At 37.7% G+C, this 19470-nt stretch overlaps 3 protein-coding genes across 6 annotated transcripts; all 3 read left to right on the plus strand.

Moving 5' to 3' along the window:
* On the plus strand, positions 1–3159 carry LOC126588474 (receptor-like cytosolic serine/threonine-protein kinase RBK2). 3 transcript variants are annotated; one of them, XM_050253565.1, is made up of 8 exons: positions 1–99; positions 534–963; positions 1089–1340; positions 1454–1611; positions 1732–1811; positions 1909–2044; positions 2173–2322; positions 2650–3159. In XM_050253565.1, the coding sequence occupies exons 2-8, from the start codon at positions 603–605 to the stop codon at positions 2833–2835; spliced, it is 1323 nt and encodes a 440-aa protein (XP_050109522.1). In that variant the 5' UTR covers positions 1–99; positions 534–602; the 3' UTR covers positions 2836–3159. The 3 variants fall into 3 exon arrangements, with proteins under 3 accessions (XP_050109522.1, XP_050109523.1, XP_050109524.1); XM_050253566.1 differs by having other exon boundaries at positions 94–228; XM_050253567.1 differs by lacking the exon at positions 1–99 and adding an exon at positions 331–348.
* A 4258-nt stretch (positions 3160–7417) lies between these two features.
* Positions 7418–13245, plus strand: LOC126589563 (autophagy-related protein 18g-like). Of its 2 annotated transcripts, none has more exons than XM_050254890.1 (9): positions 7418–7936; positions 8600–9064; positions 9197–9634; positions 10243–10488; positions 10575–11369; positions 11500–11618; positions 11821–11951; positions 12192–12758; positions 12872–13245. In XM_050254890.1, the coding sequence occupies exons 1-9, from the start codon at positions 7766–7768 to the stop codon at positions 12874–12876; spliced, it is 2937 nt and encodes a 978-aa protein (XP_050110847.1). In that variant the 5' UTR covers positions 7418–7765; the 3' UTR covers positions 12877–13245. The 2 variants fall into 2 exon arrangements, with proteins under 2 accessions (XP_050110847.1, XP_050110846.1); XM_050254889.1 differs by having other exon boundaries at positions 7419–7936; positions 10575–11414.
* A 2637-nt stretch (positions 13246–15882) lies between these two features.
* LOC126591609 (histidine-containing phosphotransfer protein 1-like) lies at positions 15883–18190 on the plus strand. Its single transcript, XM_050257366.1, has 6 exons — positions 15883–16108; positions 16590–16720; positions 16933–17001; positions 17176–17247; positions 17599–17671; positions 17922–18190. Exons 1-6 carry the CDS (start codon positions 16046–16048, stop codon positions 17970–17972), a joined length of 459 nt encoding a protein of 152 aa, XP_050113323.1. The 5' UTR covers positions 15883–16045; the 3' UTR covers positions 17973–18190.
* Positions 18191–19470: the final 1280 nt, after the last annotated feature.

Genomic DNA, 19470 nt, shown 5'->3' on the forward strand with positions numbered 1-19470 from the left:
GGATAAAAAAACCAAAATGAAATGATTTGTGAACAGATTACCGGGAAACCTTGAAAAGGAAGCCATCGGTTGGAGCGGTTAGAGTAACTCTGAATCCAGGTCCACCTGTTTTCCTTCTTCTTCTTCCACCTCTTCCAAATCTCTGAAAACTCACACACACACTCTCTCTCTAATGATTCCATTTTTCTATGGGGAATGTAACAGAACCTTCTCTGCTCAGTCGCCATGGTGTGCTCAAAGTTCCAAAATTTCTCATACGTTTTTCTGTTAGTTTTGCATCTAAGTTTTTGCACACTTTGTGTTTGTAGTTTTGCTACAGTGAGTAATTGCATGCTAAGACAGAGCTCTGTTAGTTGTTCTGCCTCTTGGGATTCTTCAGTTTTTTGTTTATCTTAATTGGGTCTTAATTATTTTACCCGGACTTTATGGATTCCCACACTTTTGTTCTAAAGTTTTGAACTTTATGCAATTTTTCTCAACCCTTTCAATATTTTCTGAATTTTCATCTAATTTTTTCGTTTTTTTCAATGCAGAGGAACAGATGAACAGCTCGGTGAATTGAAAAGATTTGGACTTTTGGCGAGTTCTGATCTTTCTAAAAAATGGAGGAGAAGGCTGATGCTTACTCTCCCAAGGGAGTTCTTGAGGACTATTTTCGGAGCTCGGATTCCGAAACGAGCTCCGAGAAAGAGCCCACGCCGGATTCAGAAGCTAACCAGAATTCAAAACAGAGTTCTAGGTGGGGTGGATTTGTTAAATTGTTGACATCCAAGTCCAAAAACCCTTTAGCCACCACAGTGCGTCCGCTGCGGAAATTCTCAAAGAGAATGAGCAGCAGCATGAGGGAGATTATCGGGCCGAAATTTCAGGCAGATGATGCTGAAATGCTGTACCCTTTCAAGTCACCGTGGAAGAACTTCTCCCTGTATGAGCTGCAGGCCGCAACCAAATCTTTTAGCCACGGTTGGTAGACTAGTCACATTTTTCCCATCTCAGCATCCCAATTTCGGAAACATTTTAGTTAGCGATTTCGCTTTATAAACGCATTGTGATAGCGGTTAACTTGTTATTCTTGTGTTTTGATACAGAAAATCTGATTGGAAAGGGGGGTTATGCTGAAGTTTTTAAGGGCTGTCTGCAAAATGGGCAACCTGTGGCAATCAAGCGGCTAACCCGGGGAACGCAGGAGGAGATCACCGGCGACTTCTTGGCGGAGATCGGTATCATGGCTCATGTGAATCATCCTAATACTGCCAGGCTAATTGGGTATGGGGTTGAAGGTGGCATGCATTTGGTTCTTGAGCTGTCTACAAAGGGAAGCTTGGCTTCTGTCCTTTATGGTTAGTCCACAGTTTTTTAATCCCCTTCCCCAATAAATTAGAGTAGTTTAGAATATATTTATATCGTCTTGTAAATAAAAGTAATATCTGTTTACTGACATTTATTTTTATAGCTTCGGAGGAAGAGAAACTCGATTGGGGCATCCGGTATAGAATTGCAGTGGGTGCAGCAAAGGGTTTGCAATATCTTCATGAGGGTTGTCAAAGGAGAATTATCCACAGAGATATTAAGGCTGCAAATATTTTGCTCACCGACGATTTTGAGGCCAAGGTATGATCTTTTGAACTTTTATGTTTTGTAGCTTGAATTTCTTTGTTCTGTTGTACTCTTTCTGCTTCGACTATTAAGTTATATGAATACGGCGACTGATTCTGGATGACTTCCGCACAGATTTGTGACTTTGGTCTTGCAAAATGGCTACCGGAGAAATGGACACACCACACTATATCAAATTTTGAGGGCACATTTGGGTATGTAACCTTATAATCGCTTCATCTTCTGTTGTCCATCAAAGATTTTAGCTTGTCTAGTTGTCTTGATCTTATATATTTTTCTCACAATTTGCAGCTATCTTGCGCCCGAGTTCCTACTGCACGGCATAGTAGATGAGAAAACTGATGTGTTTGCGTATGGTGTGGTGCTCTTGGAACTAGTCACTGGACGACGAGCTCTAGATTACTCGCAGCAAAGCCTTGTTATGTGGGCAAGTTTTCTACTTTTCTTTCTCACTTGAATTCCACAAGCATATGCTGTATATCTTCGTTTTGTTAATTTTGCTTAAATAAGTCGAACAATATTCAGAACGCAGAGTTTATTTCTGTACTTTTATAGGCAAGGCCCTTGCTGAAGAAGAATTCAATCAAAGACTTGGTTGATCCTTCTCTAGCTGATGAGTACAACCATCGCGAGATGAATCTCGTATTGTTGGCTGCTTCTCTATGCATACACAAGTCCTCGACACGCCGGCCAAGTATGAGTCAGGTATGTTCTGTTCTGTTTGTTTCATAAATTATGACCTATTTGGATTTGCTTATGGAAGGGGTAAAGCTTTTCTGATTGCATTTTGTAAAAAGGTTTGAAAAGTGCTTCTAGACAATAGAAATGCTTTCGGGAGAAATACATTCAAACGCTTCTTCAATAAGCATTTCTAAGTACTTTTTCACAAAGCACATGGGTTTTAAAGGAAAACTAATGAAAATGGTTTGAAAACTTTGAGTTTTTCGTTAAAAATGTGGTTTCTCGTTAAAGTGAACAGTACCGAGAGTTTTTCGTTAAAATTCCCTTTTTAAAATTGCACTGTGGTTACAGGTGGTACAACTTATGAGTGGAGATCTTAGCTGCCTGAAGTCCTTGAAGAAAAGCATATCAATGCCAATTTTCCGGAATGCATTGCGTGAAGAGCTCATCGACACAGAAGACCGTAACGCAACCATTCGGACGGGTTCTCAAACCATGGAAGCCGGTAAAGTAACGGGACACGGAAACTTGGAGTAATGGACATGGAAACCGTTGGAGTTTTGTGGTTCGGTCCAACCCGTCCAACAAAGGAAAGGAATGAATACGATTCTCAACATATGTAATGTGTATATATAACTATATAAGAGTTAAAAGAAAGAAAGAAAGAAAGAGTGACAATGTGTTCTATCCAACCCACCACGTACATGATAGAATCCGATACAAATCGTAATCAAAGAAAAAAATGTTTAGTAAGTTAAGTAATGATAAAGCATTATGTTTTCCTACCACAATATTGGTTGTATTTTTGTTTTTGCTAGGATATTGACTTATCAGTTATCATATGTGACGTGCTCATTTCTATCGTAGCTTCATCATCAGCTGATCCTCGTTTTTAAAACAAAAATTAGAGGGTTATGGTCAATCGATAGAGAACAACTTTGGTTGTCTTACACTTCTTATAAAATTATGTGACTTCATGTATTGTCATTAATGTTTAGTTCTACAGGGGTTGAGAGCTGTTTTAGTGAGGCACTCTTGTCAACATTTCTTACTAGTTAAGCAACTTTAGAGTCGCATGTGGGATAATCCATGCATCAAAGCATATACGTCAGGATTGAGGATCCTATCCGCATCCTCTTTGTGAGAATTTCGGAGATTCCTAAATTGTGTTCGTTCATCGTATCGTACATCGTACGATCAGAAATCATTTTAAATACTTTTATTTAAAATTAAATATGAATAGCACCTGACGAAAACTACAGACACAATTTGAGGATCTCTAGGTCCTCATAAAGAGGATTCCCAGGGGGGAGGAGGTGGATTGTCTACCCTCCCATTTCCATACTCTTCCCATGCTTTCCTGCGGTGTGTGGTCACGATTAAGTCACGTCAATATTTTATATTAATTTTTTATATAAATAATAAAACAAAAAATAATAGGAATATAAAATGTTGATGTGGCTTAACCGTGACCACACAAACAAGAGGGGAATTGGAGAGTATGGAAATAGGAGGGCAAACAATCCACCTTCGATCCGGAGAGGATCCTCATTCCCAATGGAAAAGGATCCTCGTAGAATTCTTTTTCTGGGGATCCCGTGATCATGACCGTGATCATGACCGTTCATTGTATATCGTGTGATCAGTTTTCGTTAGGTACTATTTATATTTAATTTAAAATTTAAAATGATTTCTGATCGCACGATATACGATAAACGGTCACGATCATGGGATTCCCAGAAAAGGAATCTGACTAGAATCATTTTCCTATCCCAATGGACCATACGCATTAATGATAAGATAAGTTTTTTTTATTTTTATTTTTTAAAGAATGACGACTGGTGGCAAACTATAATTATACACATTTTTCGGGAGTTAGAAAGACTCACAAATACATTTTAGTCTCCTCTAACTATAAGTCTGACTTCCACATCAACAACGAATTAATGATAAGATAATTTTAACAAAGCGTGAACGACTGATCATAATATTTCTTCTGAACAATGTGAAATCCATTAAACGATGGTCGAAAGTTGCTTAGTCTAATCAAGTATTGCTAAGATAGGGTAGGCTAGGCTGGGGTATGAAGTGGGGACGCGGCGCGGCGCAGGTAGCCATAGGTGGTATCGGCAAGTTTTGTTGTGAACCCGGCTGGCACGTAACTTATCGCCGGATGGCTTATTTCACCCAATCAACGAGAAAATTTTCTTTATGATCGGAACACGAGTAGTACATCATATATTTTTATATAAGAAAAATTAATAAAAATGATTTGATAATGTTGAGTTTTAATCAAAAGGATAAAAAGGTGTTATAAGTGAATAGTACCATGAGTAAATTTTTAAAGTAAAAATATCATTTTCGTTAAAAGTGAACAATACTGAGAGTGTTTCATTAACACTCCCTTTTATATAAGTGGTAGAAAATTTTATTTTTTTAAGTTATTAACTTTTTAACATATATATTCCATAATTTTTAAAATACTTATGTGGTATCTTATTCAGATATTGTTACTAGCCTCGAAAAACTTTCAGATGTTAAGCATAAGTCAACAATATATATCAAATTTACCGATATAAAATGACTCTCAGAGAAGATGATTTACTTGCTTATGCAAGGAGATGATATATGATGTATCACCCGTGTTCCGATCATATTAAAAAATCTCTCGAACCAAACAACTCCCCCGAACTTCTCATTAGTTTGACGCTAACGTCCCTTCCTTCCGTTACCATGCCACTTCATTATCCGCTCTGTACGTTTCCTTATTATTTGGTAATTTAAATTAATAATGGGGGTATATTGGTCATAAAATAACAGCTATTGTTCGGTTTCGGCGTTTCGCCATAGAAAAAGAAAATAAAACTTAAGGTGGGGGGTTTTTATTTATTTATTTATTTATTTTAATTTTCAAAGGCTAGAAAATCATTTTTCAATATGGGTTAAACAAATACAAGAAAAAAAAACAATATTTCATTCTCAAACTCCCACGCCCACAAACCAAACCCAACATTAGTCTTCATACGGCAATAATACGTATTTTTCTAACAAACAGAAGATATTTACACTAATACTTTTACAATGTAAACTCATCGTCAATACATCACAATATACCACAGCTTAGTACTAACAGAACCTAATACATCTAGTATCCGTACGAATTAAACTTATACATCCTCTAACCAGTACAACTTTAATGACGCTGGATCAACTAGTACTAGTCACACACAATTATACTTTTTAACCGAAGCCTTAGATTTCTACATAGGTTCTTTTTTCCTTTCTAGTTATTACCTATGTTACCTAAATTAGTGCACAAACTTAGATTTCGTCAATATTTCCGTGATAATATCAAAAAAGTCAAATAAAGGTATATGGAAGGGGTGAAGTCCTCGCATCGGAGAAACTCTTAAATTTTGGCTAAAATTGACAATGTCGCCGATGTATATGTCAGATACATCCGTTAAATATCGGAGACAGTGTTATATTTTGTATAAACCGGTGTTTGACATCCCCTAAAGTTTCATTTAAATTTCTATCGAAATCCACTAATATCGATTTTGATATATTGGGCGACACACATGCTACAATGGCTGAGACAAAGGGCCGCGATCCCGCAAGAGTGAACTAACTCAAAAAATCCGTCCTCAGTTCGGATTGTAGGCTGCAACTTGCCTACATGAAGCGGAATCGCTAATAATTGCCGGTTAGCCATTAGATACTTTTTATGAATGTCAATTAAGTTTCGTAAGTAAATGGCTTCTAGTTGTTCAATCATTTGATAACTAAAATCATTCTTTGATAAACGATCACTATGAGTCCGACTCAACAAAATTTGATCATTTTTTTATGCCGTTAAGATGGGAGTATTGAGCCAAAAATTTTCTTTGTATATATATGATATTTTAAATACCGCTTAGAATACAAATTAAAATTTAATACGATGACTAGGGATGGGCAAAATACTCATGAGTTTGGGTAACAGAGGTTACCCGCCCATTTAAAATTCACAGTTACGGTTATGGGTAACCATTTAGATGAACAAATGGTTATGAGTACAACCGTTTATCTGTGAAATTTAAATGGGCGATTATGAGTATTACCCGTAATTATAATGGGTATCCATTTACCTATTTAATTTAATATATGTAAATTAAAAAAAAAAATTAAAAACCCCAAAATTTCAATATTTCCGCCAGACTCAGAGTCTCAAACGCCCTCTCCTCCATTCATCTCTCCCTCCTCGCTGCCCTCTCTCTCATCTTCACCGCTCATCTATCTCTCCTCACTGCCCTCTATCTCATCTCCGCCGCCCTCTCTCTCATATCTTCTCTCTTCATTCCCTTATATTAGTTGGTTTTGCATAATGCCATTTTGTTAGTAAAGGAACAATTGATTGGGTGGTGTTTTATATCAGTTGGTTTTGAATCTTCATTCCCTTATCCTAAAGGAACAGTTGCAAATGCCATGTTGTAATCATATGGATTATAATTAAAGACTTGCTTGGGTGTAACAGAAAAATATTATTCGTAAACTATTATTTCAATTATTGGAATTGTATAAGGACTTAAATGATTAAAATAGGGAAATGCATGCTAAAATGTACCTATAACGGTGTTTAATTGTTAGAAAACTAATTTCTTTTGTAATTTTCAAGTTGTTAAAAAAAAAACATGTAAACAGGTGAAAAAATGGGTAAATGGGTAAAAAAAAGGATAAAGGAGTTCAAAAACGGGTAAATGAGTAAATGATTATGGTTAAATAGGTAAACGGTTATGGTTAAGTTGATACACGATTATGGATATGATTAACCATTTATAAACAGTTATATGTGTAATTACTCAACGGATAAACGGTTATACGGGTATGAACATAAACGATTATGGGTAAATAATCACAATTATCCGCCCGTCATAACTGTTGCCTATTCCTAACGATAACCAGATCAAAACAAAAAGGTACAATGATTTTGCCGGACTATCTAACAAAACGCGTTTAACTCATAGTTAATAACCAAATCCAAACAGTAAATAACCAAATTTTACACAGTAAAAAAATCACTTTTACTGACTGTCATTTGATTTGCGCCACAGAAGCGAGACATAAACCACAACTCCCAGCGCGCACAGAAGAGAGAGAAAAAAAACTGAAAGCGAAAGAGAAAAAATAAAGAAAGAAAAATACGGAGTCTCTGATCATTTAGAGAGAGAAAGAGAGGAGAGAGAATATAGATGAACACGACGAGACCACACACGCCTTGTTGAGGAGCTTTGCTGTTGTTGCAGTTGAAGTCAAAGACCTTCCTAATCGTAATCGTCAACTGTAATCAGCGGATGCTATATAATCCGATCGCCGGCGATCGGAGATGCTCATCGGCAGCGGCGAAGGTGGAGAGGATAGCTCCGGAAGCGGCGGTGGAGGCTGAAGGAAGATACAAAGTGCTAGGTGAAGGCCGTGGCGGTGGAGGATGAAGAAGAGTAAGGGGAAGAACAATGGCTTGTTGCCGAACTCGCTTAGGATTATTTCGTCGTGCCTTAAAACTGTGTCGACGAATGCGAGCACCGTCGCTTCTACTGTTCGCTCTGCCGGTGCGTCTGTAGCTGCTTCGATTTCTGCTTCCGAGGATCAGAAGGATCAGGTGTGAAAGCGATTTCCTAATTTTGCTTCTGTTTAGTTGAATTTTTGTTTCCTATTTAAGCTTTTGAAGTGCTGATTATTCATGTTGTAATTATTCTGGAGATTATTGTTGGATTTTAGTTTCCGGATTGTTTGTTGGAGTAGTGATTATTTATGAAATTTTAGGGCGGGAGAGAGGTTATAGTCAATGGCAGCGTTAAGTAGGTCGATTCGCTGGATTCGTGTTTGGATTTTGGTGAAAAATGATTTATTTTTGTTGTAGTGATCTGAATGTTTAGTTCGGTTTTATGTTGCTTTAAGTGAATGAGCAAACTTCTTGTCGAATTGCGTGAGTGCATTTTACTAAAAGCGTTTTTGGTGAAAATATTTTTGAAATCTTTAGTAAAATTGCAAGTGAATTTTGAAAAAGCACTTGCACGAAGCAGTTCAAGTGATTTTGGAACCCAAAAACATTTTCTCTAAAAGCACCTTTAGTCATTTTAAAAGCACTTCAAAATGAATGTTTTTACTCTAATGGTGAATGCTATCTTCAGTTTATGTTGCTTTAAGTGAATTAGCAAACTTCTTGTTGGATTTGGCGGTTGCTATCATGTTTTTTCTTATCGAGGTTTTGATATTACTGCATATATACTAGACTACTTGCTAACTTCCATTGGCGAAACAGGTAACCTGGGCTGGCTTTGACAGGCTAGAGTTTAGTCAGTCTACCTTCAAGCATGTTCTCTTACTTGGTTATCAAAATGGGTTTCAAGTTTTCGATATGGAGGATGCCTCTAATTTCAGTGAACTAGTTTCAAAGCGTGATGGCTCGGTTTCATTCTTACAGATGCAGCCCTTTCCTGCTGCATCTGATGGTAACCAAGGGTTCAGAACGACACATCCTTTGCTGCTGGTTGTTGCTGGAGATGACACTACTGGTGCGGGAACTGTTCATAGTACTAGCTACTTGGGAGTGGCAGGCAGAGATGGTAATTTGGAGTCTCGGCCAGGGAACCCTGTCAGCTCTCCTACAGCTGTTCGGTTTTACTCTATTAGGTCCCAAGGTTATGTACATGTTCTGAGGTTTCGGTCTGCTGTGTGTATGATTAGATGCAGTCCTCGGATTGTAGCTGTGGGTCTTGCAACTCAAGTAAGCACTTGGTTACATGTGACATATAATATAATTTGAGAAGTTTAGACTGAGATTGAATAATTTTAAATTACACCTTCTGTATAAAGAGATTGGATGCATATTACTGACCTTCCTGACATTCGGCTGCAGATTTACTGTTTTGATGCGCTCACCCTCGAAAACAGATTCAGTGTTCTTACCTATCCTGTTCCTCAGCTAGCAGGGCAAGGATCAAATGGGTTTAATGTTGGTTACGGCCCAATGGCTGTGGGTCCAAGGTGGTTAGCCTATGCTTCCAACAGCCCTCTAGCGTCAAACGCAAGTCGCTTAGGCCCCCAAAACCTAACTCCTTCCCCAGGAGTTAGTCCATCTACATCACCTGGCAATGGTAGTTATGTGGCTCGTTATGCAATGGAGTCTAGTAAACAGTTGGCTGCTGGAATAATTAACCTGGGTGACATGGGATGCAAAACCTTGTATAAATACTGTCAAGAGATGCTCCCTGATGGATCTAACTCTCCAATATCGTCAAATTCAGGCTGGAAAGTTAGCAGGCATGCAGGCACAGAAATGGATAATGCAGGGATGGTTAGTTCTTTACTCAGAATGAATATTTAAGCACTGCATCTTTTCATTAACTTAATGAAATCTCACCAATGGTCTCTTGTCTAGGCTTGGAAGCTACGAAATTGGAGAATCTATTCCTCATATTGAGTCTCTCTTTGTTCTTTATCCTGGAAATGGTGTCTGAGACTCTGTTGTTGTTTGCTTTAGGATGATAATGTGCGCAAGTTTTTCTTATAACAATTCTTAACTTCATTTCATTCTTGAAATAGCTCTTGACAATACTTGATATATCTTCAGTATGATTGCTAGATTAGACTAGTTAGACGATTTCATACCGTATGCTGCTAGCTTTTCACCATGATACTTGTCTATATTACACTCAAGACTGACATAGAGCACAAAGCAATATTGCATCCTTATAGACTGCCCTCTTTGCCTTTACTATTTTGAATATAAAAGTAAATTGAGTTGTTAATATTTTAGCCTATAAGAACTATAACCTTGAGGAAAAAGAAATGAGATATGAAATTACGTGTTGATTATCAGATGTTCAGGACAATTTTGTGTTATGCTTTTGAGTCAAAACTCAAAAGCTCTTATTCATTACTTGGTAAAATAATTTCTTGCAGGTTGTTGTCAAAGATTTTGTTACCCGAGCTGTTATATCACAGTTTAAGGCTCATACTAGTCCAATATCTGCGCTGTGTTTCGATCCTAGTGGGACCCTTCTGGTTACTGCCTCAGTGTATGGAAATAATATTAACATTTTCCGGATAATGCCTTCATGTAAACGCACTGGATCAGGTGGTCAAAACTTCGATTGGAGCACTTCTCATGTGCATCTTTACAAACTGCATCGTGGAATAACATCAGCTGTTAGTATATATGAGTTTTTGAGATGTTCTGTAATCTTTGTTGTATTTTCCACCCACATTTTTCTGATTTTTTATCATTCTGACAGATGATCCAGGACATTTGCTTTAGTCATTACAGTCAGTGGGTTGCAATTGTTTCATCCAAGGGGACCTGCCATGTTTTTGTTTTATCCCCTTTTGGTGGCGATGCTGGATTTCGGCTTCTTAATAGTCACGGTGAAGAACCCTCCCTGTGTCCAGTTTTATCTCTACCTTGGTGGTCTGCTTCTTCTTGTGTCATTAATCAGCAATCTTTTCCACCGCCACCATCCGTTGCTCTTTCTGTGGTGAGCAGGATAAAGTACAGTAGTTTTGGATGGCTTAGCACAGCCAACAATGCCACTGCTTCAGCGACAGGGAAGGTCTTTGTGCCATCTGGTGCTGTTGCTGCAGTTTTCCATAATTCCTTATCTCAAAGTGTTCAGCACAGTAACTCAAGGACCAGTACCTTGGAACATCTATTAGTTTATACTCCGTCAGGTCATGTAGTTCAACATGAACTTCAGCCAAGGATAGGGGTAGAACAGAGTCATAGCGGTCTAAGTACCCAGGCAGCCACGTCTATGTATATTCAGGACGAAGAGCTGAGAGTGAAAGTTGAACCCATTCAATGGTGGGATGTATGTAGGCGGTCAGACTGGCAGGAAAGAGAGGACAGTAGTCTTGGTACCACATTCGATAGACAAGAGGTGGCTGGCATTCTTCAGAACAAATCAGGTTCTGATGGTATTCATGGAATGGAATCTCTAGACTTAAATGGTGCTGTTGGGGGGAAAAGGAGACCGGAAACTTATTCTGGGAAGGTCCATGATGGGTCCCACTGGTACCTCTCTAATGCAGAGGTGCAGATCAGTTCTTTGAGATTACCAATATGGCAAAAGTCTACGGTAGTTCTTATTTCAAAATTCAAAGTTACATATCCAGTTAACATTTTTCTATGTTTTGGTGGTAATTTACTTTTCACTGTTCTAGATTTGTTTTTACACGATGGGCGATCCAAGAGCTGATAGTTTCACTGGTGGAGAGTTTGAAATTGAAAAGGTCCCTGTTTTCGAGCAGTTCCATTCCATCAAATCAAGCTGGGATGACAGGTGACGACCGTTTTATCTATAGTTCCACACACATTGTTGTAACTCTATAATCTAAATAATATAAGCTGGCGTCTGAGCTTACCAGGCGCTGGGTAAAGATACTGTTATATTATATGTTTCATGCTTAAGCATGGTCCTCTGTGTGTTTTGTCCTTCCACAATTCTGATACTTGTTAAATTCTGCCTTCATTGTATGATTCAGAGGCCTTGCTGGTGGGAGGTATCCCAGTCATACTTCGCCGCCTCATCAAGCTGAAAACAAGATCTTGGAAGAGACTGTTATATGTCACTCGAAGCCTGCATCGCTTAGCTCCACTGAAAGCTCAGATGGGGGTATGATACAATGATAAAAAATATGCTTCAATCATTATTTAATATCTTTCAGTTCTCCAAATGGATAAAAATGAGAACTCTCTGTCCATTTTACGTTGCGACTTCTCCATCTGTTTTAGAGAAAATTTTCCAAGTGCCCGGTGTTGGGGCTCTTACAAAATTCTTTCTTATAGCTGATGTTCCATCCTGATCATTTTAACTAATTATGTCCACATAATTACTATTTTGAATCTCTATCAGGTTCGTCAAGAAGAATTGAGCATTTTGTTGACTTCGATCAAATAAACAATGAGAAGCCCCGCACAACAGTTTATCAGACCTTGAATGGCTCGGAAAGAAGGGCCAATACAATTGTTGAGCCTTCATTAGAAAACCATATCTCTTTCAGCATTCTGTGTACTCCATCTGAACATTTTAAGAACATCAATTCTCAAATCAACAGCTGTGTCACCAACGGTTTGCCTGTGTTAGAAAGTACCATGATTCCAGGAGGAAGAGTTTCTGCCGAAGAAGGCCTAGCATTGAAAGCAATTGGGATCAGGGAGGTCTCAGTTTTATACTCTGATCAACATGCTTCGAGTACCGATATTGTTGCAGAGGGGGCTTCCACTTTGCAGCATCCAATAGATCTTTCACAGTTTTTCCAGGAGGAGCATTGTAACGCACTGGAGAAGAACGGATGCAATGGGTTAACTGAAGTCGTAGCCGATGATGTTGACAGCGACAGTAGCCACTGCGATAAGGTGAAACCCGAAAATGAGGAAGATGGTGAAATGCTTGGAGGCATGTTTGCTTTTTCTGATGAAGGTTAAACCATAAAGCTATTGCTTCACTGCATCATCGCACAAGCTAACTTTTGATTTCAATAACACGTTTAAATGAGTTGATAGCAACGACCTCGTCGTATTTTCTTCTGGCAGGTTGATCTATAAGTCCAAGCTGCGTGTTGCCTATTCCGACAATCAATAAGAAATGCACGACGTTAATCTGTCGCCAGAGCAAAGGTAACTTCTCTTCTCTCGCTCTCGGAGTTGTACATATTGTAGATGGAAATTCAAAAGGTTTTATGGATTGTGGTAGCTGTGGGTTGACAAGGCTTTGTAGAAAGTGGATTTTGGAATTGGTATTGCTCGCGTTTAACTATTCGCCGATCCTCCTCTTATGTCCTGTACAGATAAATTTGGTATGAAACAAAGTTCTCTCCAAGTTTGTACAACTATACTTTTATTCTTCTGATATGATGAAATGGAAACCCCCAAAAAAAAGAAAGAAAAGAAAATGCTATTACTTGTAATTTTTGTAAATTGCAATTTCACAGGCCGCAAAACGAAGTGCAATGGCGTTTTAAGATTCATACCGACGACCCCGCTTAGTAAGATAAGGCTTGGTTGTTCTGGTTGGAATTACACAACCGTGAGTGCAAATCAGGCCAGTTTTGTCAAAACGGAGTACACGGTTTGATTGTGTGATGTGCATTCTCACAAGTTAAGCTACAAGATTTGCAAATGCCTTTGATTTGAAGATCTAAATATGGTTTTGCTTTGATTTGAAGATCTAAATATGGTTTTGCCAAACCTCTCATTCTTAATTGGTGGCGGGATGAGGTTTTGAATTCGAAACATCTTTCGACATTGGGAAGAGAAGTGCAACTAAACTATAATCTAGTTGGTTTCTTCAACAATAATACGGGCGTGCATGCAACAGGCAAATGCCAAAACTTATAATGTTAACAAAATTGAGACCTATCAACAATTGTTTTTATATGATTCGAACTTGGAACTTTTCAACAAAAGTAGACTAAATGACATAAAAATCCAACAAACATGGATTGAATGACGCTAAATCGAATATTCATGTGCTTGTATACATACAACATAAACAAAGGCGTATTCCATTAAGTAGGATCGGCTATATAAATTCTAGAACGTAATCTGCTTGGTTTTGCGCCAAGTCATCCTTTAACTCCCAAGTACTTCATATTTTTCTTGAAGTCTATTTCCAAATCTTCCTCTACACTCTTTAAGCTCATAGTGCATCCTCTAACTGGAACATCTCTAGATCTTTGGTTCACTTTACCTCTGATGTCCATGTTCTTAATCTTACTATTTTTCGTGTGCTTACACATCTAACGAAGTATTCTAATCTCTCTTACATTAATTTTTTTTTTTGCACATGCTATATTTTAAACGCTCAATATTTCGTGTCATGAAGCATCAGTAACATTATTTTAGTCCTATAAAACTTTTCCTTCAACTTTCGTGCCATACATGCACTTCACAATTTCTTTAAAAGTAGCCATATCCATGAATCCGAATATTGATTTGATGGCCTCTTGGGTGGAAGCTTTCCGAAAAGTAGTGAATCTCCAACATTGGATTTGGTCGTGGGCTTGACATTCTATCAGAATTTGGATTCTACCCGGATCCATTTATGGTAAGTAGGAAATTTTAACAAAATTTTTTTGGTAAAATTTACTTTAATGAAAAAATATATTTTTACACTAAAAATTTAATATTGGTACTATTTATTTTATCTTTTATTTTATCCTTATTATTAAAACTCAAAATTTTCAAACATTTTTCAATAGTTTTTCTTTCTAAGAATCCTCATATTTTAGTCATTCATCATGTATCATGCAGTCAGAAATTATTTGATTTTTTTATTTAAAATTAAACATAAATAGTACCTAACGAAACTAACCGTACGATATACAATGAACAACTAGAATATAAAGACCCTGATTCGGAGAATCCTCTTCCTATGCCAAGTTTCCAAAATCTGTGGGCAACAATATATGACCGCTTACGTGGATTTGGATATGGATCCTCCATGGATCATGCACCGCCCCACCAACATATAGAATTTTATTGATTGTTTCAAATCCTTAATTTTAATTTGTTTGTGTTTTGGTCGAATAATTTAATTTCCTTGTATGCCTAAGAAATTGACACGTGTTTAATCAAAGCATAATACCAAATTAGTCATGAGGACACCTCATACGGCTTGTGTGGTGGTGGCTGCCGCCGTGTGTCCACCCAAAAAAGGACTTGTCAAAGCCGGTCGCGGACTTTTTTTAGTAAGCAACCAGAACGTTAGGATAAGGATGTCCATTAATGAATTCAAATTGTCCAGAGCAGTATATTTCTTTTTCTGCAACCTGCGTAAGTTCGAATTTCTTTCGTAGTTTAAATTAATAAATTTGAAAAATGTTGAGAGTAGTGGGCTTCTTTCTCTACGTACAAATTTAAACTTTTTTAATAATTTAAATTAATTTCGTGTAGATTATTTTTTTCTTGAAAAAGTAAAATTTATAGAGATACTTGTCTAAAATGATCATAATTAAATCCCAAGTGCAAAAGTGACGTGTCATGGATTAGATTTTTTAGCACTGGTAAATTACACAATGGTGGTCAAGAAATGCCACCAGTTGGTCCTCTTTTGCATTTCTTTTGAATGTGCATGTGTTAGCTGCAAAAGACACCTTACGTGAACAATAGAGAAATAAATTGGTGTCGAACTTATCATTTATAAGATTCGGACGTACAACTTACACAAATTGCACACTGCAATACTAGGTGGAAAAAAGAACATTATTTTTATAGAAAAACTAACGAAAGGTCCAAAAAAACTTTAGTTTTAAAGGAAAATGACAAATAAATGTGTAATAAATAGTATCAGATAAAAGTAAAAATGTAGTTTTTCTTTAAAAATGAACAGTACATGAAATGTCGTTAAAACTCTCTATTTTTATTTGGTAATAGACTAAGATAGCCTATATTTATAATTATTTGGGGAAATTAAATAAAAATAGAGCTTATTCCGGTGACGTTGACAAAAATCTTCCCTCCTAGGCGGTCTCTGTCAGTCAGTCAGTTACTCTGTATTTTGTCGCTAAAGACGTTTTTCTTCGAAACGTTTGCTTCCAGGAAAAAAGAAAGAGCCTTTCCATTTCAATTTCCACACATTTATAACTCGTTTTTCCTCCTGTACACATATTATATAAGATCTGCCCGCTTCCGCATTATTGTTCCTGAGTTGTCTGCCGAGTGAAAAACTAGCCGCTGTGGAGGTAGGAACTGAGCGAGAAGGCAGCCATGGACGCCGTGACTCAGTGGCAGAAGCAGTGGTTCGACTACACTCAGTATCTGCGCCGAGAGGTTTTTCTGGTTTTTTCCCTTTTGTCCGTTGATGTTTTAGTTTATCTCCACTGGGTTTTCTCTGCTGAATTCTGTTTGTTTCCATGGAAATTTTTTGGGTTTTCTCTGCTGGCCTCTGTTTGTTTCCATGGAAAATTTTCTGGGGTTTCTCTGCTGGTATCTGTTTGTTTGCGTGGAAAGTTTTCTGGGTTTTCTCTGCTGGCAACTGTTTGTTTTCAGTGGAAAAGTTTTATGGGTTTTGTTAATTTCACCATAAAACTTAAAAAGTTGGGAACTTTGAGATTACTTTGATAAAAAAAAAAAAAAAAGGAACTTTCAGATTAAAAGGATGAAATGTTTGTAGAATTACTGGATACCAGAATTAGTTTTCCAGAAGCACTTCCATTTGTGGTTTAAAAGTGGAATTTTTATTCCCCTTGTTTTTGGAATTTTGGGCCGTTGAACTAATTTTAATTTGTGGGGTTTTTGTGGTGGTGAAAAGGGATTCTTGGACGATCAATTTGCTCAGCTAAAGAAGCTGCAGGATGAAAACAGCCCAGATTTTGTAGTTGAAGTTGTTTCTCTTTTCTTTCAAGATACTGAGAAGCTTCTCAACAATATGGCCAGGGCTCTGTGAGTTCTCTTGTCTTAACCCTGAGTGATATTCTTTGATTTGCTTCGCTTTCGGACAAATTTTGTGGTGGTAGCTGTGTGAAAACAGAACCGAGCACAATGGCGTTCTATGATTCATATAGCCAACCCCACTTAGTGGGAAAAGGCTTTGTTGTTGTTGTTGGTAGCTGTGTGAAAACAATGTTAATTTGGGTTTCGTTTATTTTTCGTAGAGAACAGAACGTTGTAAATTTCGAACAGGTAGATGTCTATGTTCATCAATTCAAGGGTAGCAGTGCCTGGTAATTCCAAGCTCTTTTCCTTACTTATTTGATTGTCAATTCTCTGTGTCACTTGAATGCCTAACTTGCTGTGAACGGCTGTTCTTATCGTTCTTATATATATGGTACGCTAATTTTTTGTACTTCGTTGGTTTTTGAGGTTTCTAATTGGAAATTGATTTCGTCGGTTTGCAGGATAGGTGCATTGAGACTTAAAAATGCATGCATCAACTTCAGAAATTTTTGTGAGGCCCGGAACCTTGAAGGGTAAGTGTTTTTGCTTCATGGTGATTGGTGATGTTTTCAGTGATTGATTTATATTATACCATCAATCGGAAATTTGTCAATGTATATGCTCTTCCTTCCATTAACTCTATAATATTAATCACAATTCGGACTAGAAATTTGTAAGCCGGTTATTTCATTGACAGAAAATCATAGTTCAACTACAATAATGTTAAAAAAAAAATAATGAACATTCCCACTATGATTCAAGAGAAGCAGGGATCTGATGTTCGACTTGTATTTCATTTGTGTTTGTACTCGACTCTCGCGATGAAGAAAGGGTTTGTAGCAGGGCAGTTGCACCTAATTGTGACACAATAATGTTTGGTGTAGGTGTTTGAGATGTTTGCAACAACTGCAGCAAGAAAGCTCTGCACTGAAGAACAAGCTCGAAACTCTATTTAGCGTAAGTACATGAAAATTTTACTAGGCAGCTTGCATTTTCCGGGATTGATTATCTAAAGGACCTCCTTGGCATAACCCCTGCTTGTGAGCTCGGGGATATAACTTACGTTCTGTCCTTGACATATTCATCGCTTTGGATCCTCCAAAGCATCCTCGGACTGCTACCACGAACAATCTCAGTTTGGATTTCATATTAGCTTCTTTGCCTATATCTCGTCCGCTCATTGACTTTGCCCCTTTGGTTTCTGTAGTTTGAGCAACAGATCGTGGCTGCTGGCGGGTCAATTCCTACGATGGAGTAAATCCTGCAATGGAATCCACTGCTATGAAATTTGTCAAGAAATATGCATATCAGAGTTTTCGTAAGTCCTTTAGCGTGATCGATTTTACTTTGATGTAGTGAAAATTTTCGTGTATTCCGCCTAGCATTTTCGTGACGATGTAGCGTAATAACCTTCTTGGAGGAATGTAATGCAAGGCTCCCTTCATCGGACGCAGTAATTGATCATCTTTCTTGTTATTTTGTTAGTGAGGAAACTTTTATCGTTGAACTTGGCAAAAGCCTATATGATCCAGTTTGGTTAAAATGCTCCCCCACAGCCCACTATTTCACCAAAACTTGGATCATAAGATTGATTTTTCTCTATTATTGTTTGGGCCTGTTGGATCATAAGATTAAGAACCACAAAAGTGCTTTTCTTGAAAGTTGTTTTTGTCGCTCAAAGGTAGAAGTTAAGCCACAACTTTTTCTACAAATAATACTTATGGATTGAGATCCACACCAGATCCTGCGGATTGAGAGAGGCATGGACCATTATGTTCCAATCCTACAGCCCCTATTAGCCCTTCTTATTGATCCATTTCACAAAAACTCAAAAACTTGAACAGTCGAAATCTCTTTCTTGAAACGTGCAAATCTCTCAATTTGTGGGATTCAAGCACAGAGATCCAGGGTGGATTTGATTCCCTTCAAAGGCTACCAGTTAGAGCAAGTTTTTTGTCATCCTTCAAGTGTTTGTTAGCTTCTATGACAAAAAACAAATGAACCCATAAATGCCTAAAAATCTTGAGAGTGGACAAAAACCCTACTATCATGTACATTGTTAGTATTTGTTTCTCTCCTTGCTCTAGCAACCGCATACGTCGCACTCGACAACTTACCTCACACAACAAAATACGTCGCCGTCTCGGAAAAACCTTCTTGTGTTTACCGCACTCATTAGTAATTAGATTATCTTTGATTATATGACAGATTAACATCTGACACAAAAAAATCTCTTGTTATCAAGGATAATCCTGTTCTGTTTTGAGCACTCATCGACGACTTAAATATCTCCTCAATTGTATTAACTTGCTTCAGGCGATCAAATATGTTGCAATCGAGGCATAACCATTTTGTGCTTACATCACTCACAAACAACAAGATATATCTCTAATGGTAAGGCAGATTAATTATCTTCTCACGCACAACTCGTCTCCTAGTACTCAGAAAGAGGAAGCTCATTTTGTGTGGAAGGTGGTGTAGCTTGATGAAAGGGACACGAAGATTGCAAGCTCTATCAAGTATGGCAAATGTACCATATCCAAAAACCTAGAGGAGGAATGTGGGGGTGTTTTAGTTGTTGGAGTGGTTATGACATCTGTGAGAGAAAATTTCCAGTATGCGAGAACATAACTCGGTATGTCAAGTGTCAAAATATAATTGGTTAGAATTTTTTTTCAAGTTTTCAACAATTGTACTATTACGCTTGATGTACCAGACTGTGTTCTTGGCACATACAGAAAAATCTCTCCATCTGT

This window comes from Malus sylvestris, chromosome 11, assembly GCF_916048215.2.
Source record: "Malus sylvestris chromosome 11, drMalSylv7.2, whole genome shotgun sequence".
Classification (NCBI taxonomy): Eukaryota; Viridiplantae; Streptophyta; class Magnoliopsida; order Rosales; family Rosaceae; genus Malus; species Malus sylvestris.